Source organism: Pelobates fuscus, chromosome 2 (assembly GCF_036172605.1).
Source record: "Pelobates fuscus isolate aPelFus1 chromosome 2, aPelFus1.pri, whole genome shotgun sequence".
NCBI classification, from domain to species: domain Eukaryota; kingdom Metazoa; phylum Chordata; class Amphibia; order Anura; family Pelobatidae; genus Pelobates; species Pelobates fuscus.
This window is the reverse complement of record NC_086318.1, coordinates 20,543,002-20,565,749: the sequence shown is the minus strand read 5'-3', so window position 1 is coordinate 20,565,749 and position 22,748 is coordinate 20,543,002. Positions and strand designations below refer to the sequence as shown.

At 41.2% G+C, this 22,748-nt stretch overlaps 1 protein-coding gene across 6 annotated transcripts in view; it reads left to right on the top strand.

The window, feature by feature from the left end:
- Positions 1 to 22,748, top strand: part of NCOA1 (nuclear receptor coactivator 1) — a 456,420-nt gene that overhangs the window by 379,186 nt on the left and 54,486 nt on the right. For all 6 annotated transcript variants that reach the window (XM_063441994.1, XM_063441997.1, XM_063441996.1 and 3 more), the window contains exons 9-11: positions 7,323 to 7,470; positions 8,829 to 10,167; positions 22,525 to 22,696. In XM_063441994.1, coding sequence (XP_063298064.1) covers positions 7,323 to 7,470; positions 8,829 to 10,167; positions 22,525 to 22,696 — 1,659 coding nt within the window. The remainder of the gene's footprint in view (positions 1 to 7,322; positions 7,471 to 8,828; positions 10,168 to 22,524; positions 22,697 to 22,748) is intronic.

Sequence of the window (22,748 nt, the reverse complement as noted above, 5' to 3'; positions counted from 1 at the left end):
TCTCCGCTACTTGATCAGATAAGGAGCTTGCAGCATCTGGCACCTAGACTGACTCCGGCTTCCAGACATTTCGTTCCTCCTGAACTCCAATTGGAGCTCTTACAGTGTCTTCACGAGAGTAAGGTGGCTGGTCATCCGGGTGTTCGCAAGACGTATTCTTTGATCTCCAAGGATTTCTGGTGGCCTTCGTTACGGAAGGATATTAAGGATTTTATCGGAGTTTGTGAGGTCTGTACTAAAACTAAACTACCGCATTCGCTTCCTTGTGGCCTTCTACAACCTCTGGAAATTCCTGACAAACCTTGGTCCTGTGTGGCAATGGACTTTATTGTGGATTTGCCTGTTTCTAAAAGGCACACTGTTATCCTCACCGTAGTCGATAGGTTTACCAAGATGGCACATTTCGTACCGTTGCCTAAACTCCCGACTTCTCCTGAATTGGCGGAGATCTTTGCTAAAGAGATTTTTCGCTTGCATGGGATTCCTTCGGAGATCACTTCTGATAGAGGCTCCCAATTTGTTTCACGTTTTTGGAGATCGTTCTGTTCTCAATTAGGCATCAAATTGAATTTTTCGTCCGCCTATCATCCTCAGTCTAACGGAGCTGCCGAACGAACCAACCAGAAGATTGAGCAATACTTACGTTGTTTTGTTTCCGAACACCAGGACGATTGGGTCGGTTTGATTCCTTGGGCGGAGTTTGCGCACAACAATCTCGTTTGTGACTCTACGCATTCAAGCCCCTTCTTCATGAACTATGGCTTTCATCCATCTATTCTTCCCTCGATTTCTCCTTCCCAAGGAGTGCCGTCGGTTGATGTCCATGTGGCCAATTTGAGGAAGTTGTGGGATCAGACTCGACAGATTCTTCTACACAATTCTATGCTGGTTAAGAAACATGCTGACAAACGTAGAAGGGCGGCTCCGAATTTTGTTCCAGGCGATAGAGTTTGGTTGAGTACTAGGAATATTCGCCTTAAAGTTCCTTCCATGAAATTCGCTCCTCGTTATATTGGCCCCTACAGGATCTTGACTCGAATTAACCCAGTGGCGTATCGTCTAGCTCTCCCAGCTACTTTACGCATCCCGAACTCCTTTCACGTGTCATTGCTGAAACCTCTAATCTGTAACAGATTCTCCTCCACAATCGCCCCTCCGCGCCCTGTTCAGGTGGAGGGTCAGGAGGAGTATGAGGTTAACTCCATTATTGATTCTCGTGTCTCCCGGGGGAGAGTACAATATTTGGTTGACTGGAAGGGTTATGGTCCTGAGGAGAGGAGTTGGGTACCACAAGAGGATGTTCATGCTCCTCGCCTTCACAGGGCATTTCACTCCCGCTTTCCATCTCGCCCCGGCTCCTTCCGCCCGGTGGGCGTATCTGAGAGGGGGGGTACTGTCAGGGTACCTGAAGCCTCTACCTCTGAGAGAGGTAGAGACTTAGAAGTTTATCCGTCCGGACGGCATGTCTCCTCGTCCCCTCGCGGTTCACTCGGCCTTGCTAACGCCGGCCGCGAGGGAGTCACTTCCTTTTATAGCAGGAGGACCGGAGGTCGACGTCATGACGCCAACCCGGAACGTCCTGTCACTCAAATCTCGGGAGACGAATCAGGACTCGCCGGAGGCGTGTCTTCTCTCCCTAACCAGGATACTTAACAGTGGCTCTCTCATTTACTCATTGCCCTGTCGTGGTTCTAGTCTGCCTAGTCACACAGTGCTTTGTTATTCTCTTGCCTTTTGGTTCTGATCCGGCTTTGGTATTTACTCTCCTGTCTTTCTGTTATCCTTGACCCGGCTTGTCTCTCGCTTACCTGTCTTCTCGTTCCCTCGACCTCGGCTTGTCTCTGACCATTCTATCGTAGTTTTACGTTAAGTCCGGCCATTCTAAGGACCGGTATACGTATCTGCTACTCTTTGTACTCTGCGTGTTGGATCCCTGACCCGATCCTGACAGTAGGTTAGGTTACAGTTAGTTATACTGGGTGGGTTTATATTATTAAAGGGACACTCCAGGCTCCCACACACGTTAGATGCACTGTGTAGGTTAGGTTACAGTTAGTTATACTGGGTGGGTTTATATTATTAAAGGGACACTCCAGGCTCCCACACACGTTAGGTGCACTGTGTAGGTTAGGTTACAGTTAGTTATACTGGGTGGGTTTATATTATTAAAGGGACACTCCAGGCTCCCACACACGTTAGGTGCACTGTGTAGGTTAGGTTACAGTTAGTTATACTGGGTGGGTTTATATTATTAAAGGGACACTCCAGGCTCCCTCACACGTTAGGTGCACTGTGTAGGTTAGGTTACAGTTAGTTATACTGGGTGGGTTTATATTATTAAAGGGACACTCCAGGCTCCCTCACACGTTAGGTGCACTGTGTAGGTTAGGTTACAGTTAGTTATACTGGGTGGGTTTATATTATTAAAGGGACACTCCAGGCTCCCACACACGTTAGATGCACTGTGTAGGTTAGGTTACAGTTAGTTATACTGGGTGGGTTTATTTTATTAAAGGGACACTCCAGGCTCCCACACACGTTAGATGCACTGTGTAGGTTAGGTTACAGTTAGTTATACTGGGTGAGTTTATATTATTAAAGGGACACTCCAGGCTCCCACACACGTTAGGTGCACTGTGTAGGTTAGGTTACAGTTAGTTATACTGGGTGGGTTTATATTATTAAAGGGACACTCCAGGCTCCCACACACGTTAGATACACTGTGTTGGTTAGGTTACAGTTAGTTATACTGGGTGAGTTTAGATTATTAAAGGGACACTCCAGGCTCCCACACACGTTAGATGCACTGTGTAGGTTAGGTTACAGTTAGTTATACTGGGTGGGTTTATATTATTAAAGGGACACTCCAGGCTCCCACACACGGTAGGTGCACTGTGTAGGTTAGGTTACAGTTAGTTATACTGGGTGGGTTTATTTTATTAAAGGGACACTCCAGGCTCCCACACACGTTAGATGCACTGTGTAGGTTAGGTTAAAGTTACTTATACTGGGTGAGTTTATATTATTAAAGGGACACTCCAGGCTCCCACACACGTTAGATGCACTGTGTAGGTTAGGTTACAGTTAGTTATACTGGGTGGGTTTATATTATTAAAGGGACACTCCAGGCTCCCACACACGTTAGATGCACTGTGTAGGTTAGGTTACAGTTAGTTATACTGGGTGGGTTTATATTATTAAAGGGACACTCCAGGCTCCCACACACGTTAGGTGCACTGTGTAGGTTAGGTTACAGTTAGTTATACTGGGTGGGTTTATATTATTAAAGGGACACTCCAGGCTCCCACACACGTTAGATGCACTGTGTAGGTTAGGTTACAGTTAGTTATACTGGGTGGGTTTATATTATTAAAGGGACACTACAGGCTCCCACACACGCTAGATACACTGTGTTGGTTAGGTTACAGTTAGTTATACTGGGTGGGTTTATTTTATTAAAGGGACACTCCAGGCTCCCACACACGTTAGATGCACTGTGTAGGTTAGGTTACAGTTAGTTATACTGGGTGAGTTTATATTATTAAAGGGACACTCCAGGCTCCCACACACGTTAGATGCACTGTGTAGGTTAGGTTACAGTTAGTTATACTGGGTGGGTTTATATTATTAAAGGGACACACTGGGTTCCCACACACGTTAGATGCACTGTGTAGGTTAGGTTACAGTTAGTTATACTGGGTGGGTTTATATTATTAAAGGGACACTCCAGGCTCCCACACACGTTAGATGCACTGTGTAGGTTAGGTTACAGTTAGTTATACTGGGTGGGTTTATATTATTAAAGGGACACTCCAGGCTCCCACACACGTTAGGTGCACTGTGTAGGTTAGGTTACAGTTAGTTATACTGGGTGGGTTTATATTATTAAAGGGACACTCCAGGCTCCCACACACGTTAGATACACTGTGTTGGTTAGGTTACAGTTAGTTATACTGGGTGGGTTTATTTTATTAAAGGGACACTCCAGGCTCCCACACACGTTAGATGCACTGTGTAGGTTAGGTTACAGTTAGTTATACTGGGTGAGTTTATATTATTAAAGGGACACTCCAGGCTCCCACACACGTTAGATGCACTGTGTAGGTTAGGTTACAGTTAGTTATACTGGGTGGGTTTATATTATTAAAGGGACACTCCAGGCTCCCACACACGTTAGATGCACTGTGTAGGTTAGGTTACAGTTAGTTATACTGGGTGGGTTTATATTATTAAAGGGACACTCCAGGCTCCCACACACGTTAGATGCACTGTGTAGGTTAGGTTACAGTTAGTTATACTGGGTGGGTTTATATTATTAAAGGGACACTCCAGTCTCCCACACACGTTAGGTGCACTGTGTAGGTTAGGTTACTGTTAGTTATACTGGGTGGGTTTATATTATTAAAGGGACACACTGGGTTCCCACACACGCTAGGTGCACTGTGTAGGTTAGGTTACAGTTAGTTATACTGGGTGGGTTTATATTATTAAAGGGACACTCCAGGCTCCCACACACGTTACATGTACTGTGTAGGTTAGGTTACAGTTAGTTATACTGGGTGGGTTTATATTATTAAAGGGACACTCCAGGCTCCCACACACGTTAGATGCACTGTGTAGGTTAGATTACAGTTATACTGGGTGGGTTTATATTATTAAAGGGACACTCCTGGCTCCGACACACAATAGATGCACTGTGTAGGTTAGGTTACAGTTAGTTATACTGGTTGGGTTTATATTATTAAAGGGACACTCCAGGCTCCCACACACGTTAGGTGCACTGTGTAGGTTAGGTTACAGTTAGTTATACTGGGTGGGTTTATATTATTAAAGGGACACTCCAGGCTCCCACACATGTTAGATGCACTGTGTAGGTTAGGTTACAGTTAGTTATACTGGGTGGGTTTATATTATTAAAGGGACACTCCAGGCTCCCACACACGTTAGATGCACTGTGTAGGTTAGGTTACAGTTAGTTATACTGGGTGGGTTTATATTATTAAAGGGACACTCCAGGCTCCCACACACGTTAGGTACACTGTGTAGGTTAGGTTACAGTTAGTTATACTGGGTGGGTTTATATTGTTAAAGGGACAGTCCAGGCTCCCACACACGTTAGGTGCACTGTGTAGGTTAGGTTACTGTTAGTTATACTGGGTGGGTTTATATTATTAAAGGGACACACTGGGTTCCCACACACGCTAGGTGCACTGTGTAGGTTAGGTTACAGTTAGTTATACTGGGTGGGTTTATATTATTAAAGGGACACTCCAGGCTCCCACACACGTTTGGTGCACTGTGTAGGTTAGGTTACAGTTAGTTATACTGGGTGGGTTTATATTATTAAAGGGACACTCCAGGCTCCCACACACGTTAGGTGCACTGTGTAGGTTAGGTTACAGTTAGTTATACTGGGAGGGTTTATATTATTAAAGGGACACTCCAGGCTCCCACACACGTTAGGTGCACTGTGTCGGTTAGGTTACAGTTATACTGGGTGGGTTTATTTTATTAAAGGGACACTCCAGGCTCCCACACACGTTAGGTGCACTGTGTAGGTTAGGTTACTGTTAGTTATACTGGGTGGGTTTATATTATTAAAGGGACACTCCAGGCTCCCACACACGTTAGGTGCACTGTGTAGGTTAGGTTACAGTTAGTTATACTGGGTGGGTTTATATTATTAAAGGGACACTCCAGGCTCCCACACACGTTAGATGCACTGTGTTACAGTTAGTTATACTGGGTGGGTTTATATTAATAAAGGGACACTCCAGACTCCTACACATATTAGATGCACTGTGTAGGTTAGGTTACAGTTAGTTATACTGGGTGGGTTTATATTATTAAAGGGACACTCCAGGCTCCCACACACATTAGATGCACTGTGTTACAGTTAGTTATACTGGGTGGGTTTATATTATTAAAGGGACACTCCAGACTCCTACACATATTAGATGCACTGTGTAGGTTAGGTTACAGTTAGTTATACTGGGTGAGTTTAGATTATTAAAGGGACACTCCAGGCTCCCACACATGTTAGATGCACTGTGTAGGTTAGGTTACAGTTAGTTATACTGGGTGGGTTTATATTATTAAAGGGACACTCCAGGCTCCCACACACGTTAGGTGCACTGTGTCGGTTAGGTTACAGTTATACTGGGTGGGTTTATTTTATTAAAGGGACACTCCAGGCTCCCACACACGTAAGGTGCACTGTGTAGGTTAGGTTACTGTTAGTTATACTGGGTGGGTTTATATTATTAAAGGGACACACTGGGTTCCCACACACGCTAGGTGCACTGTGTAGGTTAGGTTACAGTTAGTTATACTGGGTGGGTTTATATTATTAAAGGGACTCTCCAGGCTCCCACACACATTAGATGCACTGTGTAGGTTAGGTTACAGTTGTACTGGGTGGGTTTATATTATTAAAGGGACATTCCAGGCTCCCACACACGTTAGATGCACTGTGTAGGTTAGGTTACAGTTAGTTATACTGGGTGGGTTTATATTATTAAAGGGACACTCCAGGCTCCCACACACGTTAGATGCACTGTGTTACAGCTAGTTATACTGGGTGGGTTTATATTATTAAAGGGACACTCCAGACTCCTACACATATTAGATGCACTGTGTAGGTTAGGTTACAGTTAGTTATACTGGGTGAGTTTAGATTATTAAAGGGACACTCCAGGCTCCCACACACGTTAGATGCACTGTGTAGGTTAGGTTACAGTTAGTTATACTGGGTGGGTTTATATTATTAAAGGGACACCCCAGGCTCCCACACACGTTAGATGCACTGTGTAGGTTAGGTTACAGTTAGTTATACAGGGTGGGTTTATATTATTAAAGGGACACTCCAAGCTCCCACACACGTTAGGTGCACTGTGTAGGTTAGGTTACAGTTAGTTATACAGGGTGGGTTTATATTATTAAAGGGACACTCCAGGCTCCCACACACGGTAGGTGCACTGTGTAGGTTAGGTTACAGTTAGTTATACTGGGTGGGTTTATATTATTAAAGGGACACTCCAGGCTCCCACATACGTTAGATGCACTGTGTAGGTTAGGTTACAGTTAGTTATACTGGGCGGGTTTATATTATTAAAGGGACACTCTAGGCTCCCACACACGTTAGATGCACTGTGTAGGTTATGTTACAGTCATACTGGGTGGGTTTATATTATTAAAGGGACACCCCAGGCTCCCACACACGTTAGGCGCACTGTGTAGGTTAGGTTACAGTTATATACAGTTAGACTAGTAGAATGATGTCCCTTTGCTCTTTTTATGTGATTTTGTTCTCATTTTCCTAGTGATGACAAGAGGAACCGCTTGCAGCCCATCGTACAAATTCACTCTGAGCGACGGGACCCAACTCAGTGCACACACTAAGTGCAAACTGTGTTATCCGCAGAGTCCAGACATGCAGCCCTTCGTTATGGGAATTCATATCATCGAAAGGTGAACCTCTCTATAACAGGACACCTGTTAGACTGGATTTGGGACTTGCACCAATCACATGACAATAAGCATTGTACAAAAAGAATAACATAAAAGCATATTAGGAGTATTTATTTAAAATATTTTTTCATGCTTTGATCTTTAATATTATTTATGTCAGAACAGGGCACAGAAGTCCCAATTTATACTACAATTGCCAGGAGTAAGTGGTAAAATCGAAGGGCTTCTGTTGTTCAGCAGCCTGGGCTCAGTATGGTTTCCTTGGTAGTTTCTTAAATACAAAAAAGAAGTGAAAAGGGTAAAAAAAAGTGAAAAGGGTAAAAGATCATTTCTTCCCCCAAGCCAAAAAAAAATGCTAAATATAATTTAAAATATGTTAATGCTGCCCAGGTGTATATATATGTATGTATGTATGTATATATTTATACATCTATAAATATGTTAATGTAGTCCAGGTGTATAAAAATGGATGTATAGATTAATACGTGCATAAATATGGAATTTTTTCCAGGTGTATGAATTTGTATAGATATATTAATATATGTAGAAATACAGAACTTTGTCCAGGGTTAATCCTGTGTTACATCCATATTAGTGAAGACTTCAAAAAAGAAACACTTTTATTTAACCTTGTGTTTCTCTTCTTATATTTACATTGGTTCTTACAAAACATGTTGATGAGGATTTGACTAACCAGTGGCCTTTTCGACCATCTCCTTAAATTCAGTATATTTCCATTAGATTGTGGGAAGGTACTGATTATACAATTAACAAATTACTGTATAAGAGAAAGACAGCCTCAATACAGTATGAAGCAATAATCCAATAAACTTGAAAATAAATGTATTTATAAAAAGCGAACATATTGGTATGATGGGGAACAAGGGAAGGGGCTTTCACAGCATGTGTCTAAGTGACACTTTTTGAATCCCCTTTTCTGAAGGCATTTATCTTTACATGTATACTGTACATTTTTAGCCCTATGAAATACATGTCAGCATCAAGTAGAAATGGTTTTATGAAGAAGATAGGAATCCGTACACTTTCTATATAACCACAAGGGGCAAATTCAGACCATGGTAAGCATTCCCTTCTAGGACAACCCAAAGTACAGAAGGTCCAGGCACTTGTTCACTGAGGTGTTAGCTTGATAAAGACCTCATTGTGGGGTCGAAGCATTGCTGACTTATTACACCTCTGAGTGGCCTGGACCTTTGGTATTTTTAATTAGCATCAAGTAAAAAGACATGTTGTCGCATGATTTGTCTTTTGACCTTAACATGAAATAGATAATGTAATATGGTAATGTACAATATGCTCTCAGTATTTGATTATGTTCTCTCTCCCCCCCCCACTAGGGACCAGAGTTCACTTTGTACTCAAGAAAACACTAACTCAGGAATGTCACTACCCAGACTCAGTCCCTCAATTAACTCTACCATCTCCCCAGCTCAAGGGATGGCCTTCTCTTCTCCATCTCCGTCCGGCGGCAACATGCTGACCTCCAATATAATCCAACAGTCAGTCACTGGCATCCATAACATCAGCAGTACCAACACCAGCCAAGCAAGCTATGGGTGTTCTCCTGGAAGTCAGATTGGAACAAATGTTGCCTTAAATCCCGGGCAAGCCGGACTCCCTAATAATAACAATATTAACCTCAATAATTCCCCTATGAGCAGTCCAGGGATCAGCCCACCGCAATTCATGTCTCCTAGGCTGCGGAGTAGCCCAGGATTGGTTTCACGATCTAGAGCTTCAGGTAATCCCTTTTCTCCCCCTATGCCTACAATACACTCCCCAGTGGGCATTTCGAGCAGTGGTTGCAACAACAACAGACCATTTTCAAATGTGCCCCTCAATTCCATGCCTGTTCTGAACGAAGGACCTAATACCCCTGTGGGATTTTCTGCCCAGTCTCCAGGCATGACAGGCAGCCCATGCCTTAACAACAATAATAGGCTTTTTTCAAATACCCCCATGAATTCAGTCCAAGGCATCAACGAAGGAGCCAACACACCTATTGGATATTCTACAACCTCTCCAATCCTGCGGCAGATGAATTCTCAGAATTCCCCTGGTCGTCTTAATATGCAGTCTATAAAAATGGAGCCAAAGGACAACAACATTGGCAACAGCAACGAGAGGGGAGCAGAGGGGGAACACAAAAATCACTTGGCCTCTTCTAGTAACAAACTTGTGCAGCTTCTGGCAACCACTGCTGAGCAACAGTTGCGAGATGTGGACACAAATTGTCGAGACCCATTAACCTGCCCTGTGCCTAATTCAAGCTGTAGCAATTCTTCAAGTGGAACCTGCCCATCATCTCACAGTTCTTTGACAGAACGCCATAAGATTTTGCACCGACTCCTTCAGGAAGGAAGCCCTTCCGACCTTAGTACTCTGACTTTGGAACATGACAAGAAAAGCACAGGATCTGGTAATAGCCAGACTTCAACAGGCACAGCGGACATTAAGATGGAACCTTACACTGACAAGAAAAAGGACTCAAAGGATCATCAGCTGTTAAGACACTTACTAGACAAGGATGAGAAGGAGGTGAAACCAGCGCCTGCTTTGAGTCTGGACGATGTCAAAGTAAAACTGGAGAAGTCTGAACAGATTGATCAGTGTAACTCCACTCCAAATTTGGCCAAGCCGGTACAAGAGGACATAAAACTGGAGTCACAGCAACAGGTAAATCTTGAGGATGTCACTGAGTACGTTCCTGTGATTTGTGACAACCGTTGGTCTTTTTTATTAATTGCCTTCATGTTCCACATGTCTGTACAGGACAGAAACTAAACATAATCATAAAAAATATTAAGTACAATGTAGCATTAGTATTGGACCATAAACACAACTGAAAGCTAATGTTTTGTTTCTGTGCTTGTAGCAATAATTCACTGCCAAGCTGGTAATCATTCAAATGTCTGTTACTGATATTTGCAATTACTAGAAGATTGCATGGAGAGTCCCTTTAATGTTTCCTCTAAAGATTATTAGGAGACACAAAACATTAAGTAAACTAGACACCTGGTTTACCATATTAAATGGTCCAATTTACTGCCTATCGTTATTTGACTAAATATTACACCTGCATCATCTTGGTATTAAGATAGAAAAGCTAACAGCTCCAACAGCTTTATAGTAAGGAAACAAAATATTCTATATTTAAGTGCATTTAAGCACTAAAACTTGTAAATTAAGTATGTATCTGTAACAGTTACCCAGAGTGAGAAGGGGTATTTACCGCCAGAGACGTCATCTTCCCCTAGTCAGAGCAGCGCTGCAGTATTTCTCCATAGACCTCCAAGCCAACCTGTAATCCCTAATAGCCGTAAAGCTCTTAAAAGAGCTAATTGTGATATAGCAGTTCCCCTCCAATCACGAGACCAAGCTACGTGTTGAGGGTTAAACAGGAACTCAATTTTAATGGAGGCACACTGGCCTTTAGTGCAAGTTTCCCAACAAGGGTGACACCCACGCGGACCTTGTTGGGCACAGGGTCACAATGTTAACAAACCAATAAAAACAGAATTATACAGTGAGACACTCCCATACAGTATACACAATCCCTCCCCTCTGCCTGGGAGATAATTAAGGCAGCTAATGCATTAACTTAATTATCCCCAGGTGAAAAAACACACATTTTTATAAAGTATCATAAGTACCCCAAAACACAACATATCCCCGTAAATGTCACATCCCCGATAGCCCTGATCTGGGTGAACAACATATACAGAAATTACCAAGATCAGAGCATGGGTTCAGGAATTTCCTGGAAGTCTCTTTTTGACCGACCGCACGCATAGTTTCATGCCCAAAACAGTTCCAGAGAATTAGGCTGTGCAGCCAGTGTATTTCAAACAGTCGAAATACACTTCGAATTATCGAACATAACAGTTGATGAACATAGTCAGTGTGTGTCTCTTGTTCGTGGGCTTCTGTCAGTCGAACACCGTTGGACTCCCGTTCGAATAGCCGAAGTTCCCTGGAAGGTAACTGCTCAGCGGTGTTCGTGCTGTCGCGTGTCTGATTTGAGTTCCATGAACTCGACACCGCTGAACACCTTTGACTAAACAAGATGGCCGCCGCCACATCTTCGACTGTACGAATGGCGACCACCCAGCTGTTCGTCAATTTGGCTCTGGTTAACTACCAGCATGGGAAGTCAATAGGCTGCACACTCTACTTGTGTGTGGTCTGGCTGTTCGGTGGTTCGAAGTGGCACTTTGAAAGTTAGAAGAATTCTCGTCCAAAGTAGATACAAATAGGGGTTTTAAACCCATAAATCCCAGTGGCACAGTAAAAGGGATAAGGTGAAGATGGAATCCAGAACAGGGTATCTGTTACAGTATCATATTGTATCAAACTTGTACCTCAAGTATGGTAGATATAGTGCTCAATAAATGCCTGTGAAATTCGGCAAGTCAGGTGTATTCACACACTAAGAACAACTTGCTCAGACGATCACAGGTGAAGTGCTTATGCACCAAATGAACAAGTTATAGAGTTGACTATGGAAGCCTGTTGCAAATATGCACTGGCCGTTGATATTGCCCAAACTATCTAAACAATTAAATCTCACTAGTTTCAGCAATCCCACCCTCTGTCAGGAGGTGAAACATGAAAGTTGGGGTGCCTTTTTTATTCTGATAACTGATATTTATAGACTGGTTTTCGAGTACTATAATGATTTAAGCTTTCCTCTTACTCTGTGTTATTTTTGGAGACGCATCGTGCACCGTTGTTAAAGATCGAAACTAGAGAGTGCATCCAATCAGTTAAGATTATTTGGACGGTTGCAACAATTTTGCTTTGGCAGTGTAGGAAGACACACACTGTATTTTCCAATATTCCCACCAGCGAGCAATAAACTCCAGCAGAGTGTTACTAAACTTGGAAGGTGGATTCCGCTATTTTTCAATCTGACACTTTATGAAGGATCCAGGCCAAAAACAAGCAAACTGGCACAATGTGTGAGAACTGGCAATAAATACCGCCAGCAGTGGAAATCTGAGCCCTACTATAGCGTGCGTTATTGGTTAGCTATACACATTATCTAATAACTACTATTTGTGGATACTTTCCTCTTCTTTAAAAATGTTTTAAGAGCCATATCAGTATAGTAAGAAGATGTCCTCCTCCATGTAGGCTGCATGAAACCAATCTCTAAACAATCCATACTGGCCTATTTCCCCAAACTGTACATACCATGTCCTGCCAACCCAAGATTTCCAGAACAAGTCTATAAAAAGTTACGTACAAAGTCACTTCAGGACATCCCAATGCATTCCACGCATGCGCATTCCTGAATGGTCAGATGGCAGGACTCCTCCATTCCATCCCTCCGATTGTTGATAATGTAATAAAGACAACTTGATAAAATCTCCAGACTGAAACACATCTGTCATGTTTTGGGGCTTTTGTGTAAGCCTTCAGCAAAGTCTGTGTATAGATTGTTTGTCTTTCTTCTTCAATTACTTGTCCTGCTCTCTAGTTCTTCTGTAAATGTATGGACTGTTTGTGAATCTCACGACCCTTCCTTACGAAGACCTCCGTAGCCAAATTAGAATATTAATTAGATTATATAGCTTAATCCAGTGCTTCTTAACCTTTTTTTGACAGAGGCCAAATTTTCTTACACAGCATTTGCTTGAGATGATATTTGTGAGTTTTAAAATGGATATCGGTGATCCATTATCAAACTGTAACATAATACACAGCACACTTCATTTGGCAAAATGCCTTCATTAAACTCTTTCCAGAGTCTGCTGGTACCCATAACACCGATACCATCAGTGCTGCCATAGTAACCATTTGTGGTGGGTATTGGGGCACACTGAAATAGCATGGAGACAGAATGTTGGTTCTTGATCCAAGGGACCCGAACCTCTAGCAAATCCCATCATTCTTTTCCTCAGAACTCCCAGAGTGTAACGAATTGTTAGCTAATATCATCCATTAATCGTGTTACTTAAGACACTTAATAATGTGGAAATGTAGTCCAGGGACTTCTGCAGTGAAAACGTGCCACCATATGAGCAAAGCTATTTATTCCTGTGCAAGTCTAAAGAAATGAACCCATCCTATACTGTTGTCTAACTATTTAGCATCAATTCCTGGAATGTTTAGCCAGTTCAGCGATTGTTCGGCACATCATGCTTAGTTGGCTAACAATGCCCTCCAATATTGTTTTATAGGTATTTTGAGAATTTTGTTCAGCTGGGGAGAGAATAGAACTGTGATTACAAGAAAATAAAATTGAGCAAACGGAATACGTCAAATTAAAATAAAGGAAATTAAAGTATACAGGTTAATAAAATGGTCCCATTGTAGCGTGACATTGTATTTCCTAATAAAATTAGAATGTCTAAAGTCATCCAACTATTCCAAGAGCTGTAGACCCTGACAATGCGGCAATATTATGTAATATAACGCGTAGCATTTTAAAGCAGGATGTGGGTTCTTGTTGCTGTTGTGAATATTCTGTGTAACTTATTTTAGCATGTTTTCATTGGTTTTCCTTTAATGTGATTTCATGTGTCTATGATGCTTTCTTTGACGTAATAGTTTCCAAGGTTATCCAAAGTTTTCCGGCCTAATGCAGGTCTTTCCTTGGCTGGATCTTACGTGAATCTTCATGGGATCTTGAAGGTTCGTAACGTGCATGGGATATTGATGGTTCTTGGGTGAATTTTGACAGAGCGTTGATAAATCTGGGGGAAATCTAAATAGAATCTTAGTAGGTTTTGGGTGAATTTGAGTGGAATCTTCATGTCTCTTGAATAAGTTTGGATGGTATTTGGTAGGACTTTTTGGTAATTATTTAAGAGGTAGTATGAGGCTGGTTCCTAGATTACTCTGAGACCCATTAACTTGCAAACTATATACTTGCCATGTGGCTAGAGACACTCAAAATCTGTCGGCTAGGAGCCCTAGTCTGTCACCAGTCCCAAGGCCTTCAAATAAAAAGAACAATTATTCTCAATTCTTTTGCTACAGCTGTAGAGGACTCCCACTCTGCCCAGACACCTAGATGTGAGTTGCAATGCACAGCGGCTGCAGGGGCGAGACGTCTTCTTAAAACACATTTTCTTTCTTTTCTCGCTCAGAAAGTGGGGCCCCTGCCTCCTTCCCCCAGGGCTCAGAGCTTGAATGCAGATATCAGATTTCTGTAAAGCTCTACAGCAGCAGTTGTTGCTGGAGTTTTATTGCTATCTGTATACAGTCCAGCACAGCTGGGAGAGGAATGAACTGCATCGGAGCCCTGTAGCGAGTAATGGAATTTACTGTATTGAATATGAGGACAATGTAGTTCTCCATCACGCCTCTTAGAGTACATTGTGAAGCTGATATCGGTTCTGGAGATCTATTCAGCTACCGAAATAACGTAAAAAAAAAAAAAAAAAGAAAAATTATTTTTTATAACAGGGAATGTGTAATCTGTCAAAAATAAAACGGTGAGAATTGTGTTTAGATGGTTTTTCAGAGAGTTTCGTTTTCGAAGAGGTTTTGTGCTTTGTAAATGTAAAGCCAAACACGTGCTTTAACTAGGCCTTTCTTCTCATTAGTGTATTGACGTAGTGTTTATTTTTAATACGTGATAAAATTAGTGGGTCCCATATATATTGTACAATAAAATGTCAGACTGCCAACAGAAACGTAAGTAATGCCTGTATGTAAATTTGTTGCTGTTACAGATTGATCGAAAAGTATCAAAATGTTGTTTCTTTATTGTCAGGGTCAACTTTAAATCTTTGAGGCCCAAAGAAGCCCCTGTTTGCAGGCTCCCCTCATGCCAATTATCTCGCCAGCCATTGATAGACACATACATATACATAGAACAGCACACTGAGCAACATATAAAAACACAAACAGCATAAACACACACACACACTCACTCACACTCACAGAAATGATGAATGACTGAGCCTTGACCATGTGCCCCTTTCTCCCTGTGTTAAAGACGTTTATCACCAGCAAAGAGAACTGGGTCAGCAACGAAAAAGGAAAACTCCCAATAATTACCGGATTATTTATCAATCTTATTTATCAATCAATGATGTTTTATTTTTATAATTAAACTGGGAGTTTTAGGGGATTAAACGTGAATTTAAAAAAATGTTAGAACTAAAATAAGAAAGCTAAAAAAGTTTTTTTTTTCTGTTTAACTATTTAATAATTTTTTTTAATAAATTTGCAGTTCTCTTGTCATTTTTCAGAAGTCTCGGTTCAGCAAGCAATCTCGGTTCAGCAAGCAAAAAAATCTCCAAATTACCTTTCCTGTTCTGCATTATAATTATCAATAACTTGTCAATTGTGCTAAAAAGAGAAAAGACTGTTCGTTTTGTTGTCGTTGTTGTTGTGCATGTGCTTGTGCATCTACAGTAGCCAAATATATAACTTCAGGACTTATTCACTAAATAGGAAGGTGTGGTAAATTCAGTGGAAATCAAGTTGGGAAATTTAGACCAAAATAGCTCAGCTGGAAGTTGACATTTAGTTTTTCCAACTGTTGACTAGAGCCCCCAGTGTGATTGATTGTTATGTGTATACGTTCTACATCTAACAAACCTGCAAACCTGTACAGAATCTAGCGTTAGATACATTTGAGGATCATGTAATACACCTGCCATGGTTTGGTTTTCACTTTGCAACACTATTTTCCACCCGTGCCATTTCCATATTGTTTCCTAGGTGGGGGGGGGGGGGGGAGTGCAAAATGAAAATGCAACAAAAATGGCGTAAATCGGTATACAGTGTTCGTTATACGCGACAATACGGAGCATCAAAACTTCGAATGAGAAAATGTACCTATTTAAGTAAGCCCAGAGAGCTATATTTACTTAACTAATCCAGATAATCTGTGAGCTGCTGAATAATAACCTGCCGGCATTTAGAGGGGTGTCAGATTAATTATGTTGTTCCTGCATTTCAATAGTTAATTAGACCAGAAGCTGTTTACAGGATTCTAACAAGAGTGACTCTGTCTCTAATAAGGCTTATTGACAAATTGTAGTATACGGATGGCAAACTTTATATTGACCAATCAGAGAATTGATCTGTATGTTGCTGGAGCCCTATAGGATTCAACATAAAAGCGGGAGTTTAGAAGTGTCCTGAGAATTACATATTGGTGGGCAAAATAGCTGAATTAGATAAATTCTCCTACGTTTTTCAGTTTTCCAACGTGTCAAAAATTGCTATTTTTTTTTGTCAGGCCCTGCCCTGCCATCCCAGGTCCCCAAAAAGTGTAGTGGGAACAGATGGTTAGACATGTGAGCGCTAGCTATGCCAAACGCACTAGGACCCTCCAGACAAGGCCAAAAAAGTGTTCACTGCATTGTCCTCACTTAGTGGGCCAGCCTATGTAATTGGCAGGTAGCTTGGCATGCATTTACACTAGACTGACCCGTGGATCTACCCCTTTAGGCACGGCCAGTAATGCAATTTACAACACTATTTCTCCCCCTTTTATTCCACTGAGTGAACCGGTGTCCTTGAAATCGCATGGGTATTCTTTCAGTGAAATAACCCACCGTGCATGGTGTCCTAATTGGAATATTGTGCGGACAGACAGACAGAGGAAATTGATATTACTAAGTTTAGCTGCTGCGTTCTGAAATCGTTTTGCTGGATGTAATAATGTCATTTTTAATTATGATAACATTTAAAATAATATATATGATCTATTCAGCCTTTCATCCCAAACTTGTAAGAAACTAAATCTACCTTTCCAGGTCAAATACTATTTAAATACCACCTTGTGCCTTAGAAGCCTTTATTGTGCTCACATACACAATATGTGTCACCTGCAGGGTCCATAGAAAGGGGCACGCAGACTGCATTTCACAATATTCAGCGACCAGTTTAAATTGCTCGATTTCACGTACATTTCGGGTGTTTAGTATAAAATAATGAATAAAGACAAAGAGCAGCGAGGGATCTTGGCAGTGGGTGTGTAATCTATACGTATGTACCTACATGTGCGAAAAGTAGACGGAAATTGGCTGTGTATAAAGTATCTCGGCTGCTAATGGTTGAAGCCTGTGAGCACGGTTGGGTGTGTTTTATCCATTCATGTTCTATATGTAAGAGCAAAGAGAGAATGGGCCGTATAGAAGCATGCAGTGAGTTGCAGGGGCAGGTATTTGGCACGATGCCCACTGAGTTGAAGTAAAGAATTTGGGGAGGGGATTTTGTGTGATCGATCCAGCTGCTGGAAACACAGGAGGGGGAATAGGATTAAAAGTTACCCTGTCTTCAGAAATTGCCTAATCGCCATCATATTGCACTTTATAAAAACTGCCTTCACCGAGGGGTTTACTCACTAAACACTTAGTTACGGTGAGTTTAATACCAAATTGCAAAATTCAGGCGAATTTAGTGAGGCTTTGGAAAAAATCTTAAATTTAGATGTAATTATAATTTGACTATTTTAGCTTTAATTTTGCAATGTGGTTTTGAATTCACTACATGTAGCGGAGAGGTAGTATAATCCACAGGGTCTCCGCTGGTAGACAGGAAAAGCAGGTAATAATCCAAGCAGGCAGATACAGCATGCAATAATCCAGGTAGCGTTATAAGAATCCTTCCCTCCCAAGAACTAGACGACACATAGGCTGGGAGTCAACTGAGCTTTTAATCACAGGTCACCGTATTTATGGGATTCCCCATGCAAGGGGTTTCCTTACTGACATTTCAGGGGTTGTACAGTAGGGGACTACATGGGGAACTGAATAGCCTGAACATTTCTCCCATCATGCACTGCTGCACGAGAGGGATACTCCCACTAGAATATACAGTTAAGTGGATTATACCTCCGTGCAGCAGAACTGACAATTTACATTAAAACCCATAACTTTTACATTATTCGTTATATTTAAACGAATGGACGTTCGGTAGATAGCTGGGGTCTGAGCGCACATTTCGTGAAAGTACCGCTCAGAGCTTAAATAACCGAACGCCGCATGAAATAGACATTACATTTAAGTTCACTTCAAACTACCGATTTAACATATGGGAACAAAATACCGAAGGACCAGGACTCCCGAACGGCTTGGATGTCCAGCGATATTCGTGCCGTCGAGTAGACGATTTTAGTTCCAGGCGCTCGACGACCAAATAACGCTGGGCTAACAAAGGATCCAAGATGTCCGACCGCGGTGTGGTCGGTAGCCGAACGGCGGCCACCCTGAATCCTCTTAATTACCGATTGCAACAATGTTGCAATCCTTAATGGGAACCACACAACCTCCTGTGTGTGGTCTCCCTTCGGTAGTTTGGTTGTTTCACGAACAGTGTTGAAATTCACTGTTTGTGAAACGATTTGCAGGAAGGCTGGCGGCTTTCATGCCGCCAGCATATGAACGCCATTGTTCGCAAGAACCACACTACATACACTTGGTTCTTAAAGGCATACATACACATTTGTAACACAATACAGTAAATACAGTTTAAAGTGGCTGGATTTGCCACACTACAATCCAGCATTACGCAATCTTTGTTAATAACATTTTAGAGGGAACCAGTTTCTACTGCGGTAGATGTTCACCTTAAATACTGCATCAATTCACGCCCATCGCAGGTTATGGTGTAAGGAGAACCCTCCTCCTCCTGAGCAGGTCTGCTCATACATTGTAGGAGGCTTAAGAAAACACTATTCACTGCTTGAAGGGTGGTTCTCCTGCGTCTCCGCCACCTGTCAATCCTCAATGTATATTGCTATGAAGGTGTGCTTGGTGAGAATTGATTGACAGGTGTGGAAAATGTATCTTTTTTTTTTTTTATTTAGACATTTTTTAAATTAATACATTTGCGGGCTTTTCTGCTAGCACAGTGTATAGATTAAATGTTATTCTCTTTAGTAAGAATGTAAGTTGTGTGTACCGTGACAGGTGGACTTTAAAATATATTTAGCGTATGCCATGACAGATTCCCTTTAACATATAAGACCTCCCATTTGTCGGACCACATAAAGTGAAATTATCACATGCATATACAATCTCTTAACGTGGAATCATTCCCAACTATTTCAATTATTTTTGCCCTTGTCTTTCGGTAAAAGAAAAAACAACACAAAACCCTACTCTCTAATTAACAAGTCAGTGATCGGATAGAGCACTTTTTCTGTATCTCCATAATATCCTTGTTTGAACACCATGTGCTGATGTGTACTTACCGTCTCCTGCAGATTGCCGTCTACCTTTTCAGATAGGATTTTTCTCCTTTTTTTGCCCCTCCCCCCATCTTACTGGGATTAAATGCAAATTATCTCCCCCCCCCCCCCCCCCCAAGCACTTTTGCATCAGATTCACATTTTTGTGTATGCTTGTTTATAATAAATATAATCATTTGATTGACTGGCAACAAACTAGCTCTTCAGCTGGCTCAGAACTGACAGGATTTGTTCTCAGTGTTGTTGTCCAGGAGTAATGTTTTAATTTTCTTCTCTACTGTTCAGACGCCCATGCCCAAAGATCTCACTATCCTGGATAACAAAGAGGACTGTCCTGGGAACAACCGTAATCTTTATTTTGTCCTGGGAAAAACTGTCCCAATGACAGAACTGCCTGCCTCTAAAAGAGTTGTTTTTGCCATTTTTTTTTTGGGGGGGGGGAGGGGACAGGGGGGGACTCTACACCAGAGTGAAACCCACCAAGCTCGCCGACTCTGTATTATTTGTTATACGGTGTGGCTCCTACTAGTTTATGAGATTTCTTTTTTTTCTCTTAAAGTACTCCTGTATATAAATGGGAAGGGCCCTCAAAAAAACACCACCACAATTTTTATCATCATTTATTTATAACAGTTTTGTTGCAAATGTAAAGTAGGAACATCAGGCATTGTTCGAGTATAATGTACTAGTGAAAAATTTTATCTGTCTGGATATTTGATGGTTTGCATTTGAATGAGTCCATCAACGTATAAAGTGGCCTGCGGCTTAAGACGGTCACCCCATCTCTGCTCTTCGCAGATGTAAAGCATACAGCTACATACAGCCAACCCGCATGTTTGTCTTCTTTCTCGCAATCTTCGTCAGCTGGGCCTCTGCTGCTCTCTCTCTCTGAGAGATGTGCCGTTACCTTAATACGCTCAATCATCCTTTTGATTTGATCACTTCAGCTATATCTAAAAAAAAAAAACACTCAACCATTCCATGCGTTGTTGCTGCAGTTGGTCACGAACAAATTTATCACTGCTCTCTTGGGGGGTGTTTAGCGCTTCTAATGCAGCAATCGAAACGCGCTGGGAACTTTAACACCCGTTGCTGCTCTTAGAGATACGTAAAATCAATATAATAAAGGCTGTGCGATCAGAATAATAAATTCCTGCATTTAATTCTCACAGTTGAATCAGAAGACTAGGATTCTCCCCACAAACCAGACTTTGGGGCTCAAATCGGACCTACACTTTTAACTTCTTTAAAGCCACACATGTAAGCTGTGTGTTTTTATGAAATATATCGCTTGTCCTACGAAAGGGTAGATAGAAATTTTATTTAATTTGTATGAAACTATCAAAATATTAATGAATTGGCAGCTGTCCTCACTGGAAAATTTACCTTGCTATCATATTCGATTGGGGTTACGGGAATATTAAAAAGGGAATTGCACACTTCAGGTAAAACCAGCCTTTCTGGGAGTATAGTTAAAGGGACACTATAGTCACCAAAATAACTTTAGCTTAAGGAAGCCGTATTAGTGTATAGATTATGATCCTGCAGTCTCACTGCTCAAATCTCTGCAATTTAGGAGTGAAATCCCTTCTGTTTCTGTGCATGCAGCCCTAGCCACACCTCCCCTGGCTGTGACTCAAACACCATGCATGATAAAAAAACAATGGTGTCACTTTCAATTAGATTTAACTTACTTTAAACGTTCTTATTTCCTGCTCTCTAAAGTGAACTTTAATCATACACAGAATGCGTCTCTGGGGTCTAGCAAGCTATCAACAGTGCAGGGGATAATACATTTTTAAATTAAAAATAATTTGCAATAATGGAAGTGTAAACATTAGATGACTCTTTACAGGAAGTGTTCAGGAAGGCTGTGCAAGTCACATGCAGGGAGGTGTGACTAGGGTTCATAAACAAAGGGATTTAACTCCTAAATGGCAGAGAACTGAGCAGTGAGACTGCAGGGAAATGATCTATACACCAAAATTGCTTCAATAAGCTAAAGTTGTTTTGGTGACTATAGTGTCCATTTAAATTGGAGAATTATCCTTGTTGCGATATTTTGTGCTAAAATTTTCAGTCTGTATCTTGTGTCTTAAGATGGTCCTTTCTAAAAGAACTTTGTTCTAAAACACTGCAAGTGATTGTAAATAAATATAGGAATTCAAATATAGGAATTAATAAGAACAGTTGTGCAGCGTAAAATGTGAGATTCATTAATGAAAATCAATACAGTACTTGCATCAACCATTTAAAAATAAACGTTTTTGTAATAAACATTTAAAAACATTTTTTTAAAGCCAGTATAAAAAGATAAAAAGAATAGTTCATATAACTTATTCTTAAGGGCGTACTCACTTATTCCCAAAGTAACCAGTGAATTGAGGGGCATTTAAGCAAATTTAGCAAATTGAAAACTTAATAATAGATTTAGGTAAAAACTCACCTATAATTACACAGCATTGCCGTTATAGCCTGTGTATTACAATTGGTTATCACTGGTTTATCACCTTTATATTCTTGGTGATCTTTTAAATCATATTATCTCACAGTTTGTTTGTTTTTATTTATTTATTGTACATTACTCTAACTATAGTGAGAATGTAAAAAGTAGCTCTCTTTAAAATTTTAAAAAGGTAATAAAAACATGAATTATTTCGTACTATTTGTTTTTTTATTATAAGAGCGTGTTTTTGTCATTTAATTGCTAAGTTAATGCTATATTTCTAATTGATAAGACGCTGGATTCTAATTGCTGCGATTTTATATAGGGGGCAGCATAGTGTGATAATGTAGCCAGTGCCACACTGTAAGGCATGTTTGTATGTTTATAAATAATAAACTTTGATCTTTTTTCCCCTTTTTTTCAGTTTACAGATAACTTTGACCAGCTTGATCAGCTATTACCTACACTGGAGAAATCAGCTCCGCTGCCTGGGTTCGGAGGGACTGAGCGGACAGAGGGGGCTATGCCTGGCAAGGCGGAAGTATTGCCACCTCTGCAAACGGGCACAGTAGCCAGGACACCTGCTGGACTTAACAGTGTGTATTAAAGAAGCCAACGTGTTTTTATTGCCTTATAGAACCTTTTCTG